General features: G+C 40.2%; 1 protein-coding gene across 2 annotated transcripts in view; it reads right to left on the bottom strand.

The window, feature by feature from the left end:
- The window catches only part of COL25A1 (collagen type XXV alpha 1 chain), a 519,759-nt gene that overhangs the window by 200,165 nt on the left and 293,168 nt on the right, over positions 1 to 26,426 (bottom strand). For both annotated transcript variants that reach the window (XM_010379093.2, XM_010379094.2), the window contains one exon: positions 15,907 to 15,924. In XM_010379093.2, the coding sequence (XP_010377395.1) occupies positions 15,907 to 15,924 (18 nt within the window). The remainder of the gene's footprint in view (positions 1 to 15,906; positions 15,925 to 26,426) is intronic.

A 26,426-nucleotide genomic window follows, 5' to 3' on the forward strand; every position in this document is an offset into this window, starting at 1 on the left:
CACCAAAAGCAACGGCAGCAAAAGCCAAAATTGACAAATGGGATCTAATGAAACTAAAGAGCTTCTGCACAGCAAAAGAAACTACCATCAGAGTGAACAGGCAACCTACAGAATGGGAGAACATTTTTGAAATCTACTCATCTGACAAAGGGCTAATATCCAGAATCTACAAAGAACTCAAACAAATATACAAGAAAAAAACAAACAACCCCATCAAAAAGTGGGCAAAGGATATGAACAGACATTTCTCAAAAGAAGACATTCATACACCCAACAGACACATGAAAAAATGCTCATCATCACTCGCCATCAGAGAAATGCAAATCAAAACCACAATGAGATACCATCTCACACCAGTTAGAATGGCAATCATTAAAAAATCAGGAAACAACAGGTGTTGGAGAGGATGTGGAGAAATAGGAACACTTTTACACTGTTGGTGGGATTGTAAACTAGTTCAACCATTATGGAAAACAGTATGGCAATTCCTCAAGGATCTCGAACTAGATGTACCATATGACCCAGCCATCCCACTACTGGGTATATACCCAAAGGATTATAAATTATTCTACTACAAAGACACATGCACACGTATGTTTATTGCAGCACTATCCACAATAGCAAAGACTTGGAATCAACCCAAATGTCCATCTGTGACAGACTGGATTAAGAAAATGTGGCACATATACACCATGGAATACTATGCAGCCATAAAAAAGGATGAGTTTGCGTCCTTTGTAGGGACATGGATGCAGCTGGAAACCATCATTCTTAGCAAACTATCACAAGAACAGAAAACCAAACACCGCATGTTCTCACTCATAGGTGGGAACTGAACAATGAGATCACTTGGACTCGGGAAGGGGAACATCACACACTGGGGTATATCATGGGGAGGGGGGAGGGGGGAGGGATTGCATTGGGGAGTTATACATGATATAAATGAGGAATTGATGGGTGCTGACGAGTTGATGGGTGCAGCACACCAACATGGCACAAATATACATATGTAACAAACCTGCACGTTATGCACATGTACCCTAGAACTTAAAGTATAATAATTAAAAAAAAAAAAAAAAAAAAAAAAAAAAAAGAACTAGAGAAGCAAGATCAAACAAATTCAAAAGCTACCAGAAGGCAAGAAATAACTAAGATCAGAGCAGAACTGAAGGAGATAGAGACACAAAAAAAACCCTTCAAAAAAAATCAATGAATCCAGGAGCTGTTTTTTTGGAAAAGATCAACAAAATAGATAGACCACTAGCAAGAATAATAAAGAAGAAAAGAGAGAAGAATCAAATAGATGTAATAAAAAATGATAAGGGGGATATCACCACCAATCCCACAGAAATACAAACTACCATCAGAGAATACTGTAAACATCTCTACGCAAGTAAACTAGAAAATCTAGTAGACATGGATAAATTCCTGGACAAACACACCCTCCCAAGACTAAAACAGGAAGATGTTGAATCTCTGAATAGACCAATAGCAGGTTCTGAAATTAAGGCAATAATTAATAGTCTACCAACCAAAAAAAAAGGCCAGGACCAGATGGATTCACAGTCGAATTCTACCAGAGGTACAAAGAGGAGCTGGTGCCATTCCATCTGAAACTATTTCAATCAATAGAAAAAGAGGGAATCCTCCCTAACTCATTTTACGAGGCTAACATCATCCTGATACCAAAGCCTGGTAGAGACACAACAAAAAAAGAGAATTTTAGGCCAATATACCTGATAAACATCGATGCAAAGGTCTTCAATAAAATACTGGAAAACCGAATTTACCAGCATATCAAAAAGCTTATCCACTATCAGGGATGATCAAGTCAGCTTCATCTCTGGGATGCAAGGCTTGTTCAACATACACAAATCAATAAACGTAATCCACCAAGTACACAGAATCAACAACAAAAACTACATGATTATTTCAATAGATGCAGAAAATAGATGCAGAAAACTACATGATTATCTCAATAGATGCAGAAAAGCCCTTCATGCTAAAAACTCTCAGTAAACTAGGTATTGATGGAACATATCTCAAAATAATAAGAGATATTTATGACAAACCCACAGGCAACATCATACTGAATTGGCAAAAACTGGAAGCATTCCCTCTGAAAACTGGCACAAGACAGGAATGCCCTCTCTCACCATTCCTATTCAACATAGTATTGGAAGTACTGTCCAGGGCAATCAGGCAAGAGAAAGAAATAAAGGGTACTGAATTAGGAAAAGAGAAAGTCAAATTGTCCCTGTTTGCAGATGACATGATTGTATATTTAGAAAACACCATCATCTCAGCCCCAAATCTCCTTAAGCTGATAAGAAACTTCAGCAACGTCTCAGGATACAAAATTAATGTGCAAAAATCACAAGCATTCCTATACACCAATAATAGACAAACAGAGCCAAATCATGAGTGAACTCCCATTCACAATTGCTACAAAGAGGATAAAATACCTAGGAATCCAACTTACAAGGGATATGAAGGACCTCTTCAAGGAGAACTACAAACCACTGTTCAATGAAATAAAAGATAACACAAATGGAAAAACATTCCATGCTCATGGATAGGAAGAAATATCGTGAAAATGGCCATCCTGCCCAAGGTAATTAAATTCAATGCTATCCCCATCAGTCTACCAATGACTTTCTTCACAGAATTGGGAAAAACTACTTTAAAGTTCATATGGAACCAAAAAAGATCCTGCATTGCCAAGACAATCCTAAGCCAAAAGAACAAAGCTGGGGTCATCATGCTACCTGACTTCAAACAATACTACAAGGCTACAGTAACCAAAACAGCATGGTAGTGGTACCAAAACAGAGATATAGACCAATAGAACAGAATAGAGCCCTTGGAAATAATACCACACATCTACAACCATCTGATCTTTGACAAACCTGACACACACAAGCAATGGGGAAAGGATTCCCTATTTAATAAATGGTGCTGGGAAAACTGGCTAGCCATATGGAGAAAGCAGAAACTGGATCCCTTCTTTAGCCATATATAAAAATTAACTCGAGATGGATTAAAGACTTAAATGTAAGACCTAACACCATGAAAACGCTAGAAGAAAACCTAGGCAATACCATTCAGGACATAGTCATGGGCAAAAACTTCATGACTAAAACACCAAAAGCATTGGCAACAAAAGCCAAAATTCACAAATGGGATCTAATTCAACTAAAGAGCTTCTGCACAGGAAAAGAAACTATCATCAGAGTGAACAGGTAACCTAAAGAATGGGAGAAAATCCTTGCAATCTAGCCATCTAACAAGGGCTAATATCCAAAATCTACAAAAAACTTACACAAATTTACAAGAAAAAACAACCCCATCAAAAAGTGGACAAAGGATATGAACAGGCACTTCTCAAAAGAAGACATTTATGCAGCCAACACGCATATGAAAAAATGCTCATCATCACTGGTCATCAGAGAAATGCAAATCAAAACCACAATGAGATACCAACTCATATCAGTTAGAATGGTAATCATTAAAAAGTCAGGAAACAACAGATTCTGGAGAGGATGTGGAGAAATAGGAACACTTTTACGCTGGTGGTGGGAGTGTAAATTAGTTCAACCATTGTGGAAGACAGTGTGGCGATTCCTCAAGGATCTAGAACTAGAAATACCATTTGACCCAGCCATCCCATTACTGAGTATACACCCAAAGGATTATAAGTCATGTTACTATAAAGACACATGCACACATATGTTTATTGCGGCACTATTCACAACACCTAAGACTTGGACCCAACCCAAATGTCCATCAATGATAGACTGGATAAAGAAAATGTGCCACATATACACCATGGAATACTACGCCACCATAAAAAAGGATGAGTTCATGTCCTTTACAGGCACATGGATGCAGCTGGAAACCATCATTCTGAGCAAACTATCACAAGGACAAAACCAAACACTGCATGTTCTCACTCATAGGTGGGAGCTGAACAACGAGAACACATGGACACAGTGCAGGGGACATCATACACCAGGGCCTGTTGAGGGGTGGGGGTCTGAGGGATGGATAGCATTAGGAGAAATACCTAACATAAACGACAAATTGATGGGTATATCAAACCAACATGGCAGATGTATACCTATGTAACAAACCTGAACATTGTGCACATGTACCCTAGCACTTAAAGTAGAATAATAAAAAAAAGGAGCTCTGCAAAAAAAAGAGATAAAAGAAAAAAATGTTCATGAATAATTATAATACAATTTAAAGAGGAAACTGGAGGAAGGAAATTAATATTCACTGAGTGATTGCTATGAACTAGGCATCACATTAGACGTCTTACATATATTATCTTATTTTAATCCTCACACTGTTGAGATAAGACATAATTATCTCTGCTGCACGGATGAGGAAAATGAGACTAGCCTGATTGAGTAACTTGCCAAAGATAGATAGCTTGCAAGTGGTAAAGTTGGGATTTGAATTATGTAACCTGTCTGATCAAGGTCCATGCCCCTCTATTTTAATGGTAAAGTGTTATAAAAAAAGTTACACAGTGCCAGGCTTGGTGGCTCACGCCTGTAATCCCAGCACTTTGGGAGGCTGAGGCAGGAGGATCACTTGAGGTCAGGAGTTTGAGACCAGCCTGGCCAACATGGTGAAACCCCATCTCTACTAAAAATACAAAAATTAGCTGGGCGTGGTGGCACAAGCCTGTAATCCTAGCTACTTGGGAGGCTGAGGCAGGAGAATCATTTCAACCCAGGAGGCAAAGGTTGCAGTGAGCCGATATTGTGCCACTGCACTCCAGCCTGGGCAACAGAGTGAGACTCTGTCTAAAAAAAGAAAAAAAAAAAAAAAAAAATATATATATATATATAGAGAGAGAGAGAGAGAGAGAATGTTGCCAGGATTCAGAAAAAGGGAGAAATTACATTTAGTTAAGGGAGAGTAAAGACTTCTTAATAGAAGAAGCAGCATTCAGATATGAAGGGGTATCCTATTTGGATGTGTGGAAACTGAGTGTGTCCAAGGGTTAGGAGGAAAGGCTACTATAAGAAAAGGCAAAAAGAAAAAGAAAGATTTGAAGAGAAAAGAAGTAAATGGTTTGATTTGTTTCGGGGGAAGCATAGTCTAGAAAGGGCATTAATGAAAAATTAATGGGAGATTAGGCTAGAAAACAGGCCAGATAAGAGGATTTGAATGTCAAGCAAGAACCTAGATTCTATTGTATTCTAAATGAAAAACATATTAAGACTCAAGGTTTTGAGGCAGAAGAGTGACATAATCAGAACTATGATATATAATTGTATTAGGATGCTGCTGGTTGATAGTACACTCAATCCTAAATGCCTGCACTACAGACACAGATAAAACGCTAACTACTCACTTTCCTGACTTGCCTCCCTGCAGCGATGAGTGGCCAGACAACAGGCATATCTTCACAGTGGGCAGAATGGCAATGGGGAAACAAGGGTTAAAAGAAACAGGCATGTGAGATCCTGTCAGGTAGGCAGTGAGCTAGAGAGTTTAAACTGTTCAGTCTCACACTGGCAAAGCTGCACAAAGTATTACTACTGTGACTTGAATACCTGGCAGTAGTGAGGAACGGGAAAGGAGAACTGGGATGAAGAGTACAAGGTAGAAAGGGAATGCAGAGATGGGGATCCAGGAAATGACTTAGTTCCAGAGCAAGGGTTTTTGAATCTGGGCAGAAACTTAATTGAGAACTAAGGCATGACTCTAGGACCATTCTTAGAATAACGGTATTGATCCTGAGTTACCTGCATATTGGAAAAGGGCCTATTTAAATGCCTCATATTTAAGGTCTCCATTAAACCTGGAGATTAGCCAGATGTGCAGATGCAGAGCAGGACTTGCAGGTGGGGTTAAAGTCATCCTTGGAAGGGATGGGTCTGCAACATTTGAGAACTTTGACACTTTATAGACTATTATTGATAACATTAAAAGTACTATCACAAGAGATGTGACATTTTTCCAAAGAAGATATACCTAGGGCCAACAGGGATATGAAAAGGTGTTCAGAATCACTATTCATCAAGGAAATGAAAATCAAACCATAGTGAGATATCACCTCACACCTGTCAGAATGGCTATTGTAAAAAAAAGACAAAAGATAATAAGTGCTGGTAAGGATGTGGAGAAAAGGGAATCCTCGTACACTGTTGGTGGGAGTATCAATTAGTACAACCATCATGGTGAATTGTACAGAAGTTTCTCAAAAAATTAAAATAGAACTATCATAGGACGTAGCAATCCCACAGCTGGGTATATATCTGAAGGAAGTGAAATCAGTATGTTGAAGAGAAATTTGCATGCACGTGTTCACTGCAGCATTTCTCACAATAGTCAAGAAATGGAATCAACCTAAATGTCTATTAGCTGATGAACAGGTAAAGAAACTGTGGTATACATACACAATGGAATATTATTTAGCCACAGAAAAGACTATCCTGCCATTTGCAACAATATGGATAAACCTGGATGACATTGTGCTAAGGGAAATAAACCAGACACAGAAATATAAATATTTTATAATTTCATAATTTCATTTAAATGTGAAATCTAAAGAGGTTAAACTCATAGAAGCATAGAACAAAGGCTGGAGAGTGGCAGAAATGGGGAGATGTTGGTAAAAGGGCACAAATTTTCAGTTACGAGATGAACAAGTTCTGAGGATTGAATGTACAACATGGGTGGTGAAAAATATGTTAATTTGATTGTTATAATATTGCACAATATATATGTACGTGAAATCATCACATTGTACATCTTGAGTATATTCAGTCTTTGTCTACTAAGTAGTTTTAAATAAAAATATTATAGATACAATTTCTTTTTGTTTTACTTTAAGTTCTGGGATACATGTGCAGAACGGGCAGGTTTGTTACACAGGTATCCATCTGCCATAGTGGTTTGCTGCACCTATCAACCCATCATCTAGGTTTTAAGCCCCGCGTGCATTAGGTATTCGTCCTAATGCTCTTCCTCCCCTTATCCCCTACCCCTGACAGGTTGTGGTGTGTGAGGTTCCCCTCCCTGTGTCCATGTGTTCTCATTGCTCAACTCCCACTTATGAGTGAGAACATGTGGTGTTTGCTTTTCTGTTCCTGTATTAGTTTGCTGAGAATGATGGCTCCAAAAGCAATTGCAACAAAATCCAAAATTAACAAATGAGACCTAATTAAGCTAAAGAGCTTCTGCACAGCAAAAGAAACTATCATCAGAGTAAACAGGCAACCTACCAAATGGGAGAAAATTTTTGCAATCTATCCATCTGACAAAGGTTTAATATCCAGAATCTACAAAGAACTTAAACTAATTTATACAAATTTTAAAATTAAAAAAACCAGAACTATCACAAGAACACAGACTGGGTCTGTTTATCTACCACAATTACACTGCCTTATTGTGCCTTGCACATTGTGCTTTGTATATAGGGGCTAATACTTGTTGAGTAGTTAACTGAATTATGTTAATATGAATTAATGAACAAATATCAGGGTAAATTTCATTTTAATAAATTTAGCCTTACTCTCAAAAACTCTCATTACTTCTAGTTTGAAATATAAAAGGCCGGGCGTGGTGGCTCATGCCTGTAATCCCAGCACTTTGGGAGGCTGAGGTGGGTGGATCACCTGAGGTCAGGAGTTTGAGACCAATCTGACCAACACGGTGAAACCCCATCTCTACTAAAAATTCAAAAATTAGCAGGGCGTGGTGGCAAGCGCCTGTGGTCCCAGCTCCTCAGGAGGCTGACACATGAGAATAGCTTGAACCCGGGAGGCGGAGCTTGCAGTGAGCCGAGATCGCGCCATTGTACTCCAGCCTGGGAGGCAGAGCAAGGCTCCATCTCATAAAAACAAAAACAAAATGAAATACAAATGTTCATCTGCCTTTTCTTTCATTTCTCTGTCTTCTTTCTGCCTTTACCCTCTGTTGTTACTTGTTATTTTTCCAGGTTGCTGTGATATTATTTACTTTATTCCCCCCCTTTTCCTCTCCAAGAGTTTTATTTCCCTTGATTCAGGAGATTCACAGCAACATCCTCTCTCTTCATTTCCCTGGCCCTTTTTCCATCTTAACCACAGCTGTGAGAATTGCTTTTTTAATTCTAATACCCTTTCACCATCTCATTTCCCTTGTCAAGAACCATTTTCTCACTCATTTAGGTAAATGCAGACTCACCTCTCTTCCCTGAGGTCTCCTTTCTTATTTAATTTCATACTATGACTGTAAAAGAATTTGCTGCCATTTAGCTTTCTAGTCCCAGCAATTCTCAATCTATGCTGTCTTCAGCTTTAGGAAGATGATCAGAATCACTCACTGAATAAAAGACACTTTCCCTTTTTACCATCAGTCAGCAAAATAAAACCTTATTAATCTGGAAGGCTTCACAAAATAACGTGTGATGTAGAAGTAGATTTGAATGGTTTTTTTTTTTTTTTTTTTTTTCTCTCTCTAAGGAGGAGTTTGCACTGTATAATATAAATACTATGAATGCGATGATTGGGAACGATAGAGTTTGGATATTTGCCCCCGCCCAAATCTCTTGCTGAAATGTAATTCCCAGAGTTGGAGGTAGAGCCTGGTGGGAGGTGACTGGATCATGGGGGTGGATTTATCATTAATTATTTAGCAGCCTCTTGGTGCTGTCCTCGAGACAGCAAATTCTCAAAAGATCTGGGTGTTGCAGTGTGTGGCACCTTCTCTCTCTCTCTCTCTCCTGTTTTTGCCATGTGATGTGCCTGCTCCGCCTTTGCCTTCCACTATGATTGTAAGCTTCCTAAGACTTCCCTAGAAGCTGAGCAGATGCCAGCACCACACTTCCTGTAAAACCTGCACTACCATGAGTCAGTTAAATCTCTTTTGTTTATAAATTACCAGTTTCATGTACTTCTTTATAGCAATGCAAGAACAGCTTAACAAAGAGAATGTTCAACCTATGCAAGACAATTCTCCCTGACATAAACACTTGCACGTGAATAACAAGTTGTTAATTACAATTCTGTCCAAATCTTTTAATAAACTTTAAAGGACGCACAATCTCTATATTAGTCCATTCTTGCATTGCTGTAAAGAAATACCTGAGACTAAGTAATTTACAAAGAAAAGAGGCTCAAATGGCTCACGATTCTCCAGGCTGCACAGGAAGCATAGCAACTTCTGCTTCTGGGGGAGGCCTCAGGAAGCTTCCTTGCCAATGACAGCATAAGGCAAAGGGGGAGCCAGCACTTCACAAGGTCAGAGCAGCAGCAAGAGAGAGAGGGAAGAGAGGTATTACATACATTTTTAAACAACTAGATCTTATGAGAACTCTATCAGAAGGATAGCACCAAGGGTGTGGTGCTAAACCATTTATGAAAGATTCACCCCTATTGTGTCTGGAATTGGTGGGTTCTTGGTCTCACTGACTTCAAGAATGAAGCCACAGACCCTCGCGGTGAGTGTTACAGTTCTTAAAGATGGTGTGTCTGGAGTTTGTTCCTTCTGATGTTCAGATGTGTCTGCAGTTTCTTCCTTTTGGTGGGTTTGTGGTCTCGCTGGCTTCAGGAGTGAAGCTGCAGACCTTCGTGGTGAGTATTACAGCTCATAAACGCAGTGCAGACCCAAAGAGCAAGCAGCAGCATTTATTGCAAAAAGCAAAAGAACAAAGCTTCCACAGTCTCAAGGGGCCCCGAGTGGGATGCCACTACTGGCTCAGGCAGCCTGCTTTTATTCCCTTATCTGGTCCCACCCACATCCTCCTGATTGGTCCATTTTACAGAGAGCTGATTGGTCCGTTTTAAAGAGAGCTGATTGGTCCGTTTTGACAGGGTGATGATTGGTGCATTTACAATCCCTGAGCTAGATACAGAGTGCTGATTGCATTTACAGTCCTCTACCTAGACATAAAAGTTCTCCAAGTCCCCACTAGATGAGCTAGACACAGAGCACTGATAGGTGCATTTACAAACCTTGAGCTAGACACAGAGTGCTGATTGGTGCACTTACAATCCTCTAGCTAGACATAAAAGTTCTCCAAGTCCCCACTAGATTAGCTAGACACAGAGCACTGATTGGTGCGTTTACAAACCTTGATCTAGACACAGAGTGCTGATTGGTGCATTTACAATCTTCTAACTAGACATAAAAGTTCTCCAAGTCCCCACTAGATTAGCCAGACACAGAGAACTGATTGGTGCATTTACAAACTTTGAGCTAGACATAGAGTGCTGGTTGGTACATTTACAAACCTTAAGCTAGACGCAGAGTGCTGATTGCTTCATTTACAATCCTCTAGCTAGACATAAAAGTTCTCCAAGTTCCCACCTGACTCAGGAGCCCAGCTGGCTTCGCCTAGTGGATCCCTCCCACACCAAGGCCGCTGGTGGAGCTGCCCGCCAGACTGGCGCACCTGGATTCCTCAGTCCTTGGGTGGTCAATGGGACCGGGCACCCTGGAGCAGGGGACAGTGCCCGCTGGGGAGGCTCAGGCTGTTCAGGAGCCCACCGCAGGGGGGAGATGGCTGAGGCCCAGCAAGAATTCCAGAGCAGTGCCGGAGGGCCGGCAGTGCTGAGGGACCCGGCATGACCTCTGCAGCTGCTGGCCCGGGTGCCAAACCCCTCACTGCCCAGGCCAGCAGCACTGGCCGGCTGCTCCGAGTGTGGGGCCCGTGGAGCCCATGCCCACCTGGAACTCATGCTGGCCCACAAGTGCTGCGCAGCAGCCCTGGTTCCCGCCCGCACCTCTCCCTCCACACCTCCCTGCAAGCAGAAGGAGCTGGCTCCGGCCTCGGCCAGCCCAGAGAGGGGCTCCCACAGTGCAGTGGTGGGCTGAAGGGTTCCTCAAGCGTGGCCAGAGTGGACGTCCAGGCCGAAGAGGTGCCAAGAGCGAGCGAGGATGGCTACCACATTGTCACCTCTCACTATGATTCAATCACCTCCCATCAGGCCATACCTCCAACATTGAGAATTACAATTCACATGAGATTTGAGTGGGAGCACAGATCTAAACCATATCAATCCCCCAACTTAAACATTTACAACCCTTTTTTGGAGGAAGTATTTTGTTTGGAAACCTAATTATATCTTACCGTAGGAATCACAATATGAATATGGTTTCTTTTCCCAGCCTAATCCACAAAAGCCTATTCTTAAAAGTACCTAAAAGAAATCCCCATTGTACAATAGAAACAGACCATTATTAGTAATAGGGTCTTAATGAAAAATCCATTGAAAGTCAGAAGTGTAGATTTTCGGTGGCAGTAGGCTGGCTAAGAAAAGTTTGAATGGCATGGCCATGACTCAGGCAGGGGTGGGAAATGTGGATTTAAGGGTTGGCTAAGGAAGAATTTGTTTGTAGAAACCTTGCACAGATGACAAGCTGTCTTCCTTAACTAGTTGCAAAAGAAGACGGGGAGTGAAAGAAGAAGTTTAGGCAATGTCCATACCCTTCCATTTTCCCACAGCTAACAGCATGTGCTAGGGAGACTCGGAGCTGGAGAGGAAGAGAATTATCAGGCCAATCAGTTATACTGAATTGTACATAAATAACAAAAAACAAGTTTTGACATTTTAGGTGAGAAATCTTATAAAATCAAAGAAATCAAAAGGGTTGACATTTTAAGAAAAAAGTAGGTATCATTTTGAGTCAACAAAAAGAAGAGGAAAAAAGAAAAAGATAAAATTTCAAGTTCCTGTTACTAGACATATACTGTATGTGAAAAGGATAATTTTCAGTGAGCCAAGTAAACAGAGCATGGAAATTTTAAGAAAAATTGGATCAAATAAATGAAAGCTTTCAACAACTTAAAAACCCATAACAACTTTCTAATTTTTTTTTTTTTTTTTTTTTTTTTTGAATCTCACTCTGTTTCCCAGGCTGGAGTGCCGTGGAGTTATCTTGGCTCACTGCAACCTCCATCTCAGGTTCAAGCGGTTCTCCTGCCTCAGCCTCCCTAGTAGCTAGGATTACAGGTGTGCGCCACCACACCCAGCTAATTTTTTTGTGTGTATTTTTAGGAGAGACGGAGTTTACCATTTTGACCAGGCTGGTCTCAAACACCTGACCTCAAGTGATCCGCCTGCCTCAGCCTCCCAAAGTGTTGGGATTACAGGTGTAAGCCACCGTGTTCACCCTCTAATTTGGGTTTTAAATGCATATTGCTCATCAATACACTATATGTATTTACCTTATACATCTATGCTAAACAGATTTAATGTACAGTTTATATAAATTTACTCAAAGAAAAAGTAGGCTCATAGTAAGGTGTTAATGTAAGATATAATTGTATAAAATACAAAAACTCTGCTGCACATATTTATAATCAAATCTACTACATGTATCATTTCTAAGTGCTCATATTTATGATAGATAGAATTTGTTTTGTGGTTGAGAGCCTATTTAAGGAACAGAAAACCAAACATCGCATGTTCTCATTTATAAGTGGCAATTGATTGATGAGAACACATGGACTCATTGTCTGGAGCAACACACACTGGGCACCTGTGGGGGCTTGGGAGAAGAAACAGCATTGGGAAGAATAGCTAATGGATTTTGGGCTTAATACCTGGGTGATCAGATGATCTGTGCTGTAAACCACCATGGCACACGTTTACCTGTGTAACAAACCTGCACATCCTGCATATGTAACCCTGAACTTAAAATAAAAGTTAAAAAAAAAAAATAAAACTCATTTTGCTGAAGAGTAATTTTTTAAAAGTCAGTTTAAGGTCCATGGTTTTTATAAAAGAAAATTTCTCAAGAGCAGAATGGGGTTAGGAAAGTAACACATCACAATAGGTAATGGGGAAAACAAAATATACAGATGGATAAGAACCTATACAAAATTCATCTGTAATTTAAAGAGTATCAGAGAAAAGCTAATGACCATCAATCACCAAATGCAAAACTTCATGAAGAGCCATCTAATTTCAAATCTAACAATGGAAGTTTCTTTGGAAAAATATTATGATGATGTAGGCGTAAGAGGTAGGCCAGGCTTTTCCTTGGGTACACAACAACTCTTTGCTTCTTTTTTGTGCTGTGGAAAGATTATGTGAGGGTATGTCTTGGCTTCACATTTTCCCTCATACCTATCCTTCCTCAATTTATTGACTTCCTTTTACTGTGATGTGAGGAAGACATTTTAAACTAAATGATCATGAGATTTCACATCCACTAAAGGCAAACTGGTAGCCAAAACAAAGGAAACCAGAGCAGGTTTTGAATGGGACCATTTGAAAATGCTGGTTCCAACCTCCTTGCAAATTTTCAACATTTTCCAGCATAGGCAGTTAGGCAGACTACGTTTCTGCAGAGCCATAGTTAATATAGTGTTCTGAAGTGTCATGATATACGTTCATCCTCAGCCACCATCATCCACGGTTTTTCTGGTCCTGTCCATTCTTGGTTTCCAATGTTGGTTTATGATCTTTCTTCTGTTTATTAACTGTGGCTGTATACTCAAAATTTACTATGACTGTTTTTCTTTTTACAGTTACTCTCTTTAGTATCTTATTAACTACCATGCATTTAATGCTGCCTTTATATTTAATTTCCCAAGTCTTTCTATTCATATCTGAATTTTCTACTCTGTCTTGTCTATAAGACACGTGCACTTGGATGTTGTGGCACATGTAGGTGCCTGCCCACCACTACCTGCTCTAAGACAGTGCTAGAATACAGGTCCCATACGTCCCTATGGCTTCCTAAATTCCTTTCACAGCAGGCCAGGAGTGCTGAAAAGCCAGCACCCAGCTGCGACCCTCAACAGTCAAGGCAGGGAAATTAGTGGATAAATCCATCAACTTCCTTGTCCCTCTCTGGGATGATTCTGCAACATGCTCTACACAGTCTCTCAAGATTCCTCAGCAGGACTGAGCCCCAACTGTCCACAGCAGTAACCTGCTAATTGAGGCACCCATTTTTTGGTGTTGTTGCCTTCCCTATGTCATTTCTCCACTCTCTCATGATGCTTTCTAGGATCATCTCTCAAATAAATTATTTATGCTCAATTTCTTAAGAACTGCTTTGGGATGCAAGAAAGAAGGTACAGCCAAGACAGAGGTCCTATTAAAAATGAAAGTATGTTAAAGATTACGATCTCTCAAAATCAACTCTTCAACTTCTTTTATCATGGGCTGTCTCACCACCTTCTCTCAAGGGCTGAGCACTACAAAGTATGAGGGTTTTAGGTACAGACTTCAGTTTAGCTCCCAGTTCTTGGTGTTATTCATGTGACTAATTTATCTCTTCTGTTTCTGTATGTTTATACACACACGCGCACGCGCACACACACATACACACACACACACACACGTAGGGTAATAATACTTTCCAAGGCTGTTGTAAGCATCAAATAAAAGAAAGCATGCAAGCTGAGTACAGTGGTTCATGCCTGTAATCTCAGCACTTTGGGAGGCAGGCCAAGGCGGGCAGATCACCCAAGGTCAGGAGTTCAAGACCAGCCTGGCCAACATGGTGAAACCCCATCTCCACTAAAAATACAAAAATTAGCAGGGTGTGGTGGCAGGTGCCTGTAATCCCAGCTACTTGGGTGGCTGAGGCAGGAGAATCGCTTGAACCCAGGAGGCGGAAGTTGCAGTGAGCCAAGATTGCACCATTGCACTCCAGCCTGGGTGACACAGCAAGACTCCACCTCAGAAAAAAAAAAAAAAAAAAAAAAAAAAAAAAAAAAAAAGCGAAACAAAAACCTCCCAAAAACAAAAGAAACCATGCAAAACATCTTTTACTTTGTCTTCATTCCATTATAATATGGTTATTTCAAATTTAGTAAACAAGCTATAACTTTCTCCTGTGGGTTTTATTCCATTAATAATTACCTTGAACCAACATGGAATACAAGAGTGAAAATCACAAATGATGATATAGGTATTTTCAGATATTAATACAAATTAATTAAAAGTCAAACTTTCTCATAAGCTTGGTGTGAAAAGAACTTGTTTACTGAAGTATGTGGAATTTTTTGTTTCATTAGACATCTATATAGAGAGATCATAAAAACCATAAATAATATTCTTGTGATCTGGTATGAGGTAGAGCACACAATAGATAATTCATGATATTGACTACAAAGCTATCATGAAAATGGCTTATTTGTGAAACAATCTAAGGCAGAAATAGCATTCAGTACATCAAGGGGAAAGCGATGGAAGATGAGTTCAGTAAATAATTATATTATTTATAGGCACTAGAGTATTAAAAGTAAAACATTAATGACTGCATTTTCTTCTCTATAGAATCCTACGGATTACAATTAGTATTGATATTGAATTTGTTGTTTGAATTTTTTGTACTGACTTTTCATTTCTGAAAACTCACTTCTTTTGTATTTCCATCTTCATACCATATTCCTCCCCTTCCTAAAATTTGCTTATTTTCTTCAATATGATTTAGGGCTCAATAAGATTTTCTGTTGACTGCATTCATGCTTAATTATAAATCATGTCTTTGGCAGTTGTTTCTAAATTAAAAATTCAATAACTGTCTATAATGAATCAAAAGTAGCTGGTAGGATCACAGTCTAAATAATGAGTCTGCAGAGATTCACAACATTATTAGTACATGATTAATCAGTACATAATGCAAACCAGTTCAGACTCGACTTTTATGTCATGCTGTCTTACATTAAAGTCCTGTGGCACTGTTTCAGATCAGTTAAGAGTTTTGCTTTATATGATAGTACATTGTTAAATCTGCCATCTGGCCCAACAGCTGATGTGGCTCACACAACCCTGAAGAGGCCCCAAGGGTTTACTCCTGGGAAATATTTGGTCTACTGTGTGGTGTCGTGATTACCAGTTCATAGCTTTTTTATATCTTTTGAAAGATTTGCAGAAAGACCTCCACACTGGAAAAATTCTAAATTGAAAATAATTTGCCAGAAAAGAATTATCTTACCTGAGGACCAGGCTGACCCTGAAATTAAAAAGAAGAAGAAAAAGAAAAACAATTACAAAATTGTATCCTAAGTGAATATTTTCACTACCAAAACTGAAACTAGTTCTGGAAATATTTACAAATATTTCTGAAGATAATACCTAACTACTGATAAATTTCGCTTGTGGCTTTAAAAAATCATATCACATCCTACTAGTTTTACTTTATGCTATTTATCGAAAATCTGATATTATAGTCTATTTAACTCCAAAATGACTCCAGGGTTTTAGAATGCTCTAAAATTTAATTGGAAAAAGAGAAGGTAAAAGGAATACCATACCTAGTATTATCGTGATGAAGGGGTTACTTAAAGGAAGCGTCTTCCAGGACAGGCTATGAGCCCAAACTATGAGCTCATAGCACAGACTGTGAGCTACATATTCAAACATGATAGAGTTACATTTTAAAAAAATAAATGCAGATACTTTAGTGTTAGAGCTCATCAAGTCTTTTAATTTCTCATTATTTCAATAACATTTTAAGTTAATTTAAAAAATAAACCTTTATCTTTTACTTTGCATAACTGAGCCTAAGGACATTTTAAAAGGATATGAGAGGTCTTTGGATCATGCATCCTAACTCTTCACACAGTCAATAGATTATGTGACCTCTGTCCAATCCAATTTATTTTAAATGTCATTTTCTTGTTTAAGCTGATCAAAAATTTCAAAGCAGTATAACTGTAAATGCCTCTAGCTAAAGATCAATCACCTGTGAATAAAAGTATGGATTACATATCACCTTCTTACAATCTCCAACTGGATTTTGTATCAGATGAGATTAAACAAAATGTTCACACTGAGTTAAGAAATCTTAAAAAGTAAATAAATAATGTGCAGTCTCATTGTCTCAGCTGTGTGGCACCAAGTATCACACAGGAAAGTGTGAAGCTAATACAGCTCCCAGAGAAGGCCCGGGAACTCTCTCTCTTAGCCTCTCTCCAGGATTGCAATTTCCTTAGATACCTGTTCTCTAACTCACTGGGTATAGAACAGATGATTTCCAAGAACTCTGCCTGAAAATGTAGTTGGCAGGTCAAACTAGGAAGCGGAACCAAACCAAGTCACTACAGATGTTACTCTCCCCAATCCTCTACTCTCCAGTGGTGGAAAGAGAGAGAAAGAGAATAACATTTATTAATTCCTTACCAAGTGCCAGGCACTTTTGGATATGCTATTCCATTTATTCCTCATAACTGCCCTGAATTTTTCAGATGGAGAAACTGAGGCTCAGAGAAATAAGCTAAAGGCTACAACTTATACAAACTTACAGAAAAGCCAGAGTTTAAATCTAAATCTGATTTCAAGGTTTATGCATTTTCTACCAGGTCATTCTGCCTTTCAGCCTAGAAGTTTAAGCTGACAGTTATATACAGACTTGTTCAGATCAACTAAGGTACAAGAACATTCTTCAAGTGGGTAACACTCTAAACTTCCCAACCACTCCAGGGCTGCCATAGCATGAATCTCGGCTTCCAGAAGCATACCTAGGACCAGTAGGCACTCCTACCTGAAACTAATACATACACAGAAGCCAGTTCAGCAAAGCTTCTTGAGGGTAATAGCTCTAAAATCAGCACTAAACATAGAGAAGATTTCTGTGGAGACACTATGAAGGTTTTTTGTTTTTTCGTTTGTTATAAGGTCTCACTCTGTTGCCCACACTGGAGTGCAGTGGCACAATCACAGCTTACTGTGGTCTTGACTTCCCAGGCTCAAGTGATCTTTTGACCTCAGCCTCCCAAGTACCTGGGACTACAGGCACATGCCACTGTCAATGCCCGGCTAACTTTGTAAAAAAAAAAAAATGTTGAGTTCTTGCCATGTTGCCTAGGCTGGCTACAAAGGTTTTCTCCCAAGAACCACTTACATGTAACTATGGATCTTTCCAGATCCATGTACTGGGTGAAATTACAAACATGTGGTCACTCTTGTGCACTCTTCCCCTGCCCTGTCCCCCAGCAACTCCCCTCAGCTCTAAGCTTTTGGTCTTTCTGATGTTTTGAACTAATGCAAACTCAGAAATGTGAACATGTGGCTGGGCGTGGTGGCTCATGGCTGTAATCGCAGCACTTTGGGAGGCTGAGGTGGGTGGGTCACTTGAGGTCAGGGGTTTGAGATGAGTCTGGAAAACATGGTGAAACCCTGTCTCTACTAAAAATACAAAAATTAGCTGGGCGTGGTAGCACGCACCTGTAATTCCACCTACTCGGGAGGCTGAGGTGAGAGAATCACTCAAGCCCGGGGGGCAGAGGTTGTAGTGAGCTGAAATTGTGCCACTGTACTCCAGTCTGGGTTATAGAGTGACACTTAGTCTCAAAAAAAAAAAAAAAAAAAGCGTGAACATGAATATTTTATAGAATCCCAGAATATATTACATCTCTTATATGTGTTATGTGAAAGTTAAAATGCAGGATTCTGTAAAACCAGGAAGAATTTCTTCAAACGAAAATTTGTTTAGTATAGTGATATTTTCAGACTCCTGTGGTTGTTCTACAAGTGACGGACTTTTCCTGTCCATCTTTAATATGTCGCATTCCTGCCATTACATTGACCAAATGATGTGGCATGATGTGTGCATACACTTATATGCTATTATATAAAATATATTTTGCATTATGGATTTTATCTTAGTGATAGAACAAACAGCCATAAATGACTGTTTACTACTAAAAACTGACATCTATATAGGCATTGGAAAGTTCATAGCACTAAAGGAACTCAGATGAATGTGTAATATGAATTTCAGGGATGTATGGTGTGTGTGTTGGGGGAGGGAACATGAAAAGGAGAGAAAAGAGGAAGTGGTTGATAGAGAAGCTTCCCATAGAAACAAAGCATACAATGTAACAAATTCAGTAACTCTGATCTAAAACTTGGAATACACAACACAGGCCTTACCACTCTTCTAGGAGATTCCAGGACTGCCTACGCCAGGTCCTCTCACTCACTAGGATGTAACAATCTATTCACTAGCAGACACCTAAAATACCTGCAAAAAGACAATCTGACAGCGCAAGTCTTGCAGTCATCATAATAGAGCCATCTGGCAAAACCAGGGCCATGATCAGAGGGGAGGTTTCTGGGGATATGGTAATGGTATCTGCTCTGAGCAGGAGCCGTGGAATACAGGGAGAGCAGGAGAGTGTTTCAGAAACTTCGTAGTGACTGACAGCATGTGGTGATAAAGATTGCCCCAGACTAATCAAAAAGAAACACCTCAGAATTTCCTTAAGCTGCTTCTGAGTAGTTTGATTAATACAAATATTTTCATTCATTACTGAGTATTTTTCTAGTTAATTGTAATTTAAAGGTAGTGACCACTACTGATAATTAACTGGGAAGGTTAACTTTTTCTAAAGGACACCCTGAATGAGTAGTTATAAATTACGATTTATAATTTATAACTACTGTAAGTTGCCTTTTTAAAAATAGAATTCCTGAAAAGATCGTTTTTCCCAAGCAAATCACCAAAATGCTTCATAAATAAAAACCTGAATCTATTAAACGCAAAAGCCATGCCAAGTGAAACAGTTAAGTCACAGACATACTGAAGTCAGGAACATACATGAGAAAGTGGAGAATACTGAGTGCTCCGGGTCACTGACTCACTGTATATCAACAGTTAAATACAATGCTCTCAGGGCAGCTTAGGTACCAGCAGGAAGAAGAAGAAACAGCAGGAGGAGCTGATCTTAAAAACTGGTAATCAGAACAGCAAAGTGGAAAACAATCAGCCAGTAGCTGATGTTTTACAGGAAAGTATTCAAAGGAGGTTGAAAGTTTGGGGATGCAAGTAAGCCACAATGGAACATGATAAACGAGATGACCTGTCACAGAAGTATGCATTACTTTAGGCAACTAAAGAGCAATATTAACTATTCTTTTTTGGACTGTTGTTGATGGCAGCAGCGGCCCATCCGGAATGGCTGCTTTGAAGATACTGGCTGCAGCAGAGGAGGTGCAGCCAGGACCGTGCGCTCCATGAAGGCAGCGGGGGCAGGAACAGGCAGGATCCCTGCCCCCTACTGAGTTGGTGGGACGGGTGCCCTGCAGTTCTGGGGGCAGCTGCAGCTGCCCAGTCATGGCTCCAGACCCTGGCATTACCTGCATTTAGGGAACCTGGGAAGCCCCTCCTGCCCCTGTAGACTTAGAAGTGCCTGCTACCACTCTCTGGCCTCTCCCCACTTCCAGTGCCTGCTCCAGGGTGGAGCAAAGTTGTGGCTGAGCCCAGACACTGTCACAACCAAGCTGAGTGTCTGCATGATCAGGGCGGTACTGATATAGCAGCCCCCCACTGCCTTAGCCACCTCCAGACTTTAAGTGCCAATGAGAACAGAATGGAGACCAGTGGGGCCAAGGGCAGCACAGTGCAGGCCTGCAGGTGCCCCTTGGCATGAACAGCCAAGGTGCCATGGAAGACATGTTGATGATGGTGCAAGGCAGATAGGTTCCTAGGCAGACAGGGGTGGGTCCCTGGTGAAACCCCTCCTTCAAGCCAAGAAAGGCCTGAAGCCTGGGGACCAGACTGCCAGTTCCAGGTCCAGGCCTGCCCATGGCTGCCCATGGATTAATCAGCACACACTTTCTTCCTTCTGAAGCCCATAAAAACCCCAGACTCAGACGGACTCACACAGACATGGGGACTACCACCTGCAGAAAGGAGCCACCACTCTGGGTCTCCTCTCTGCTGAGAGCTGGACACTCATCAGGATGACCTGCCTGCAGAAAGGAGCTACCCACTTTGGGTCTCCTGAGAGCTGTTCTGTTGCTTAATAAGTCTCCTTTCTGTCCTGCTCATCCTCCAGTTGTCCACATACCTCATTCTTCCTGAATGTGGGAAAAGAACTCAAGACCCACCAAATGGCAAGACTGAAAAAGCTGTAACACAAACAGAGTTTAAACACCTGCCCTTCACTCACCATGCTGCGAGCATCAGAAAAAAAGAAGAGCTGTGGCCCTTCAGGGAGCCCAGACCTAGGGCCTCCCTGAGCCAGGGCTGTGACTCCCTCTTCAGGGCTTTGTGGTTTCTGGTGTCTCCAAGTTTCTGGGTGCCACCACATTCCCCTTGCCCAGACGTGGGTGCCCACAGAAGCCACTTGCAGTGCATCTTATCCAGCCACAGGCTTGCATGGAGCTGGCACCTGTGACAGCACCTGGAGCTGCCTGCCCCACTGCAGCAGCCAGTGCACCTGGCTGTGTGCAGTGGCTGGACCCTGCACTCATTCACACACCCTTCACCATTTGGCGTCTGGCTCACCCTTGGCATGTGTAGGACCCAGGCCGGTAGCACAAGCCAAGCACAGCCTGCCAGGCCAAATGGGCAGAATGAGCCCAGTGGGTCTGAACAAAACTCAAGCAAAGGCGCCACTGGCCACAACAGTTTCCAGCTGGAAAAGTGACACCCAAGGGATCCTGTGACATTGTCACAATTATAGTTGCTAGTAAGTGCTAACACAGTTCTCTGAATTGACAAACTCATTTGGATCTCTGAGTGAGGCAATTAGTTTCACTACATGGTACTTTTTTTATACATCATAAATCTGTGTCTTTCCTTTTCAGATAGGACAAATGCTGCTCTCCCATTTAACACACTCACAGATAGGCACAGAAAGGTTGTAGTTTTATTTTATTATTTTTTTTAAGGTTGTAGTTTTAAAGTACAATATTATTTTGAAATATTGATTAGGATAACAGATTCACATACATCTTTACTGTGATCAATTTTAAATTCAAAATGTCCATCTACAAAAACTCGAGGAAATATTAGTATTGTTCATGCAACTCTAAAAGGTACTACCTCTGTTTCAAGATAATTAGAAAGAAATTGCCTCAATAACTCAGAAACTCATCATTAAGAAACCCAAGCTTGACTATTACTTTTATTTTAGTATACTCATATTTGGATGTTTTTATTCTCTTGAATTGTTGGATTCCTTGCCATCTAAAACAATCATTTGAAATGATTACTATAATTTCATTATCTTTAAAATTCTCAAATTCACACACTGAGATGTCAAGTTTATTTTTCTTTTCAGGTGAAAGGACAAGCACCTGTGAAATAAGACCTGTAGTAGGCATCCAGATAAAGCTTTAGAACTACCTCAAAAAAACTGAGTAGCTGCAGGATTGTTCTGGTGGCAGGAGGTCTTGAGGGCCAATAGGAGTCCTGTCATGGAACCCTCTCCTGGTCCCTGATCCCATCCTCTTTCTTTTATTTTGAGATGGAGTTTTGCTCTTGTTTCCCAGGCTGGAGTGCAATGGTGCAATCTCAGCTCACTGCAACCTCCACCTCCCATGTTCCAGCAATTCTCCTGCCTCAGCCTCCCAAGTAGCTGGGATTATAGGCACGCACCACCACTCCCAGCTAATTTTTTGTATTTAGTAGAGATGGGGTTTCACCATGTTGGTTAGACTGGACTCAAACTCCTGACCTCAGGTAATCCACCCACCTCGGCCTCCCAAAGTGCTGGGATTACAAGCGTGAGCCACTGTGCCCGGTCCTGTCCTCTCAATGGGACCCTTAGCCTTACAAGAGTTGCAGTTTGACCTACAGTCTGTGCCAGTTAGTGGAACAGATGTATTCTACACTTGCAGAACCAGGGAGTAGGGATCTTGCCCATCCTCAACTCTGTGAATATGTTTGCATTTTCTTCTCCAATATCTCAGACCCCAAGCTATAAGGTACATCTGAAACAATTGTTGAACTGCTGAAAGGTGAGGCTATTTTGACTAGCCCAAAGAGGGTAGACAATAATATTTTTAAAGAACCAGTAGAATGGTTACTCTCCTTACATTACAGTGGTATATTTTCAAAATGTACGTTTCTCAATCTAATATTCCAGAAAGTATTCTCTTGGCTTCTGTTCACTGCAGAATAAATGCATCAATGTTGAAAAGGAAGTCTTACTGTATTAGTCCATTTTCACACTGCTATAAAGACATACCCAAGTGTGATGGTTAATTCGGAGTGTCAACTTGACTGGATTGAGGGATACAAAGTATTCATCCTGGCTGTCTCTGTGTGGGTGTTGCCAAAAGAGAGTAACATTTGAGTCAGTGGGTTGGGGAAGGCAGATCCACCCTTAATCTAGTGGATACAATCTAATTAGCTTCCAGTGAACAAAAAGCAGGTAGAAAAACATGAAAAAGAGAAATCGGCCTAGTCTCCTGCACTGGATGCTTCCTGCCCTCAAATATCAGACTCCAAGTTCTTCAGTTTGGGGACTGAGACTGGCTCTCCTTGCTCCTCAGCTTGCAGACAGTGTGACCTTGTGATCATGTAAGTTAATCTTTAATAAACTCATATATATATATCCTATTAGTTCTGTTCCAGATCCCAATATACCAAGATTGGGTTATTTATAAAGAAAAAAGGTTTAATTAGCTCACAGTTCCACATAGCTTGGGAGGCCTCAGGAAACTTACAATCATGGTAGAATGTGAAGCAGGCACATCGTACATGGTGGCAGGCAAGAGAGAGTGAGCAAGAGCGGGGAAAACTGCCTCATAAAACCATTGAATCTCATGAGAACTCATTCAGTATCATGAGAACAGCACAGGGGAAACTGCCCCCATAATGCAGTTACCTCCCACCTGGTCCCTCCCTTGACATGTGGGGATTATGGGGATTACAACTGGAGATGAGGTTTGGGTGGGGACACAGAGCCAAACCATATAATGCACACTCAGTGGAATTTTATTCAGATAATAAAGAAAACTGAGGCAGCCAAAGGCCAGAGGAGCCTATGTATACACCTACCAATACAAAAGAGAAGCATGAAAGTTCCATCTTGAAGAAAAATTACTTTCTAGTTTGATTTGGTCTCCGTATCCAATTAACATGAAAATATTATATCAAATTACTTTGTAAATTATGCTCTGTAAGTGTTGCATGGAGGTTAAAAATAGGTTATATATCTGATTCCAACACTTTATTTCATTCAAATTTAGATAAAGCATCAACTAATTTTTAAAACTAATTAATATGCAAATGATATACTAGAGAGAAGCAATTGAAAGCATAAAGCATTATGGATTATGTATATTAATTTTAAAGTGGCTTTGCAAAGACTGCATAATCTCCCAATGTCTACAAGCTGCTCTTGCCTCCAAGGATTCTTATACACTTGACTGAGATAAACATTATTCATAATTTATATTGCCTGTTGTGCTATCCTACAGTATAGATACTAATAATTCTGCAAGTTAGCTGCAGTCAAATAATATTACTTAGACAATAATCTTTCAATTTAAGGTTTTCTTTTGGAAAACAATTCTCAATGGTTTTAACGCTGGAAAGTAAAAGCCATATTCTACTCCAGAGGAAAATAAGTGGCTCATCTAAAACCTGATGGATATTTCTTTTTTAAAAATTTGAAAGAGACAGAGAGTAAGAATGAGCATGGAGATTATTATGGGGTGTTCAATATAAAAAAAAGATTCAAAACTTGGAAGATTTCTTCCATGATATTTGCTTTTCATAAATATATAATTGTATTTAAAAATCTACTCATGTTTAAACAGGTCAACAAGTTGTCACATTAATTTTAAAATATTATATTTTCTAACACAATACCATATTTATTTTTTCTCTCTTATGACTAACATGTTCATATGTGGAACATAAGTAAAAAATTTTATCACATGCATTTTTGTTATAAAAACATACAGAACATAAAAAAGATAAAGACTCATTCATTAATTTGCATTATTAAATTTTATTGGATACCTAATATTCCATTGAGGTTTATTCAGATTTTTACTATTATATATAACGGTTATGTCCTTCAACTTATGATGGTTCAGTTTACAACTTTTTGACTTCACAACGGTGCAGTCACAATACGCATTCAGTAGAAGTTTTTGAATTTTGCTCTTTTCCCAGAAGCGATACCTGGTGCAATACTCTCTTGATGTTGGGCAGCAGCAGCATGCCGCAGCTCCCAGTCAGCCACTCAGTCACATAGGTAAACAACTAATACTCTACTGTGTGCTACATTGCTGGCATGTTTTGGATACTGTGTTTTGTATTTTTGTGTCCTACCATGTCTGCAAAACACTCATCCATCTCCTGTTTCTGGTGAGAAGAAGAGGAAGGCAATTACTCTTGAGATGAAACTCAAGATAACTGCCCAGTATGAAGGCGCAAGCCAGTGATGGACATTGCAAGAGAGTTCAGACTTTCATGATCCATGATATCAACCATCTTAAAGGGTAAGATGTGAATCAGTGAGGCAGTGAAATCGTCAGCATTGGTTAAACCCACTATCATCACAAAGAAAAGAGTTGGGCTGATTGATAATATGGAAAACTTACTTGTCATGTGGATGGAAAACCAGATACAGAGGTGCATACTACTTAGCCTACTGATGATTTAGGCTAGGGTAAGAAGTCTGTTCTATAAGATCAAAGAGTATACCAATGATCCTACATATATACAAATGTTTATAGCAAGACATGGCCAGTTCCAACACTTCAAAATGCATCATAATTTTCATAATATGAAGATCTGTGGTGAGACAGCAAGTGCCGATATTGAAGGTACCAAAGCTTTTGGGAAGAGCTGCGTAGGGTAAGTGTGGATGAGAAGTGTTTACCAGCACAAATATTTAAAGTCAATGAAATGAGCTTATTCTGAAAGTGTACGCCAGAGCATATATACATTCACCAAGAGTACAATGTCAGGGTCTACGGCATTCAAAGGCTGTGTAACACTTCTTTGGGGTGTTACAGGAAAGGCTTTAATTTGAGGTGGAAATGTTGCTTTGGGGTGGAAGTGTTGCAGGGTTCAAATTAAAGCCTTTCCTAATCTACCACTCAGAGAACCCAAGAGCATTCAAGAATGTGAGCAACACCATATACCATAAAGAAAAAGCCTGGATATCAGCATTGTTTGAAGACTGGTTTTTGAACTGTTTTGTTCCACAGGCAAGAGAATATTGTAGGAAAAACAACATTCCATTCAAGATTCTTCTAATCTTAGACAATGCTCCAGGGCTTCCACAGAATATCGGTGACATGCATCTTGATGTAAATGTTGTGAATCTGCTGCTGAACCCAAATGCTTTCATTCAACCCATGCACCAAGGCACAAGAGCTGCATTCAAAGCACATTGATATGCCAGACGTTTGCGCAGGCTGTTGGAGTCACTAAATCTGGCTGCATGCTAAATTCTATCCAGAACATCGCCGCAACAAGGGAAGAAGTCACACGGCAATGCATGAACGGCATTTGGAAGAAAGTTTTGAAGACATATGTGAACACATTCAAAGGCTTTAACAAAGATTCTGCTGTTGATGAAAGAGTAACAAGATACTAGTGCTTAGGAAATCACTAGAATTGGACATTGATAAAGAGAAAATTTATGAGCTTGTTGGCATTGAGGCTGAAGAACTTTCCAACAAGGAGCTGACTGAATTGGAGGAAGAAAGAAGTAAAGAAGTTGAGGCAGAGAAAGCAGAAGTGATGTCCAAGGCACC

Source organism: Rhinopithecus roxellana, chromosome 2, assembly GCF_007565055.1.
Source record: "Rhinopithecus roxellana isolate Shanxi Qingling chromosome 2, ASM756505v1, whole genome shotgun sequence".
NCBI lineage: Eukaryota > Metazoa > Chordata > Mammalia > Primates > Cercopithecidae > Rhinopithecus > Rhinopithecus roxellana.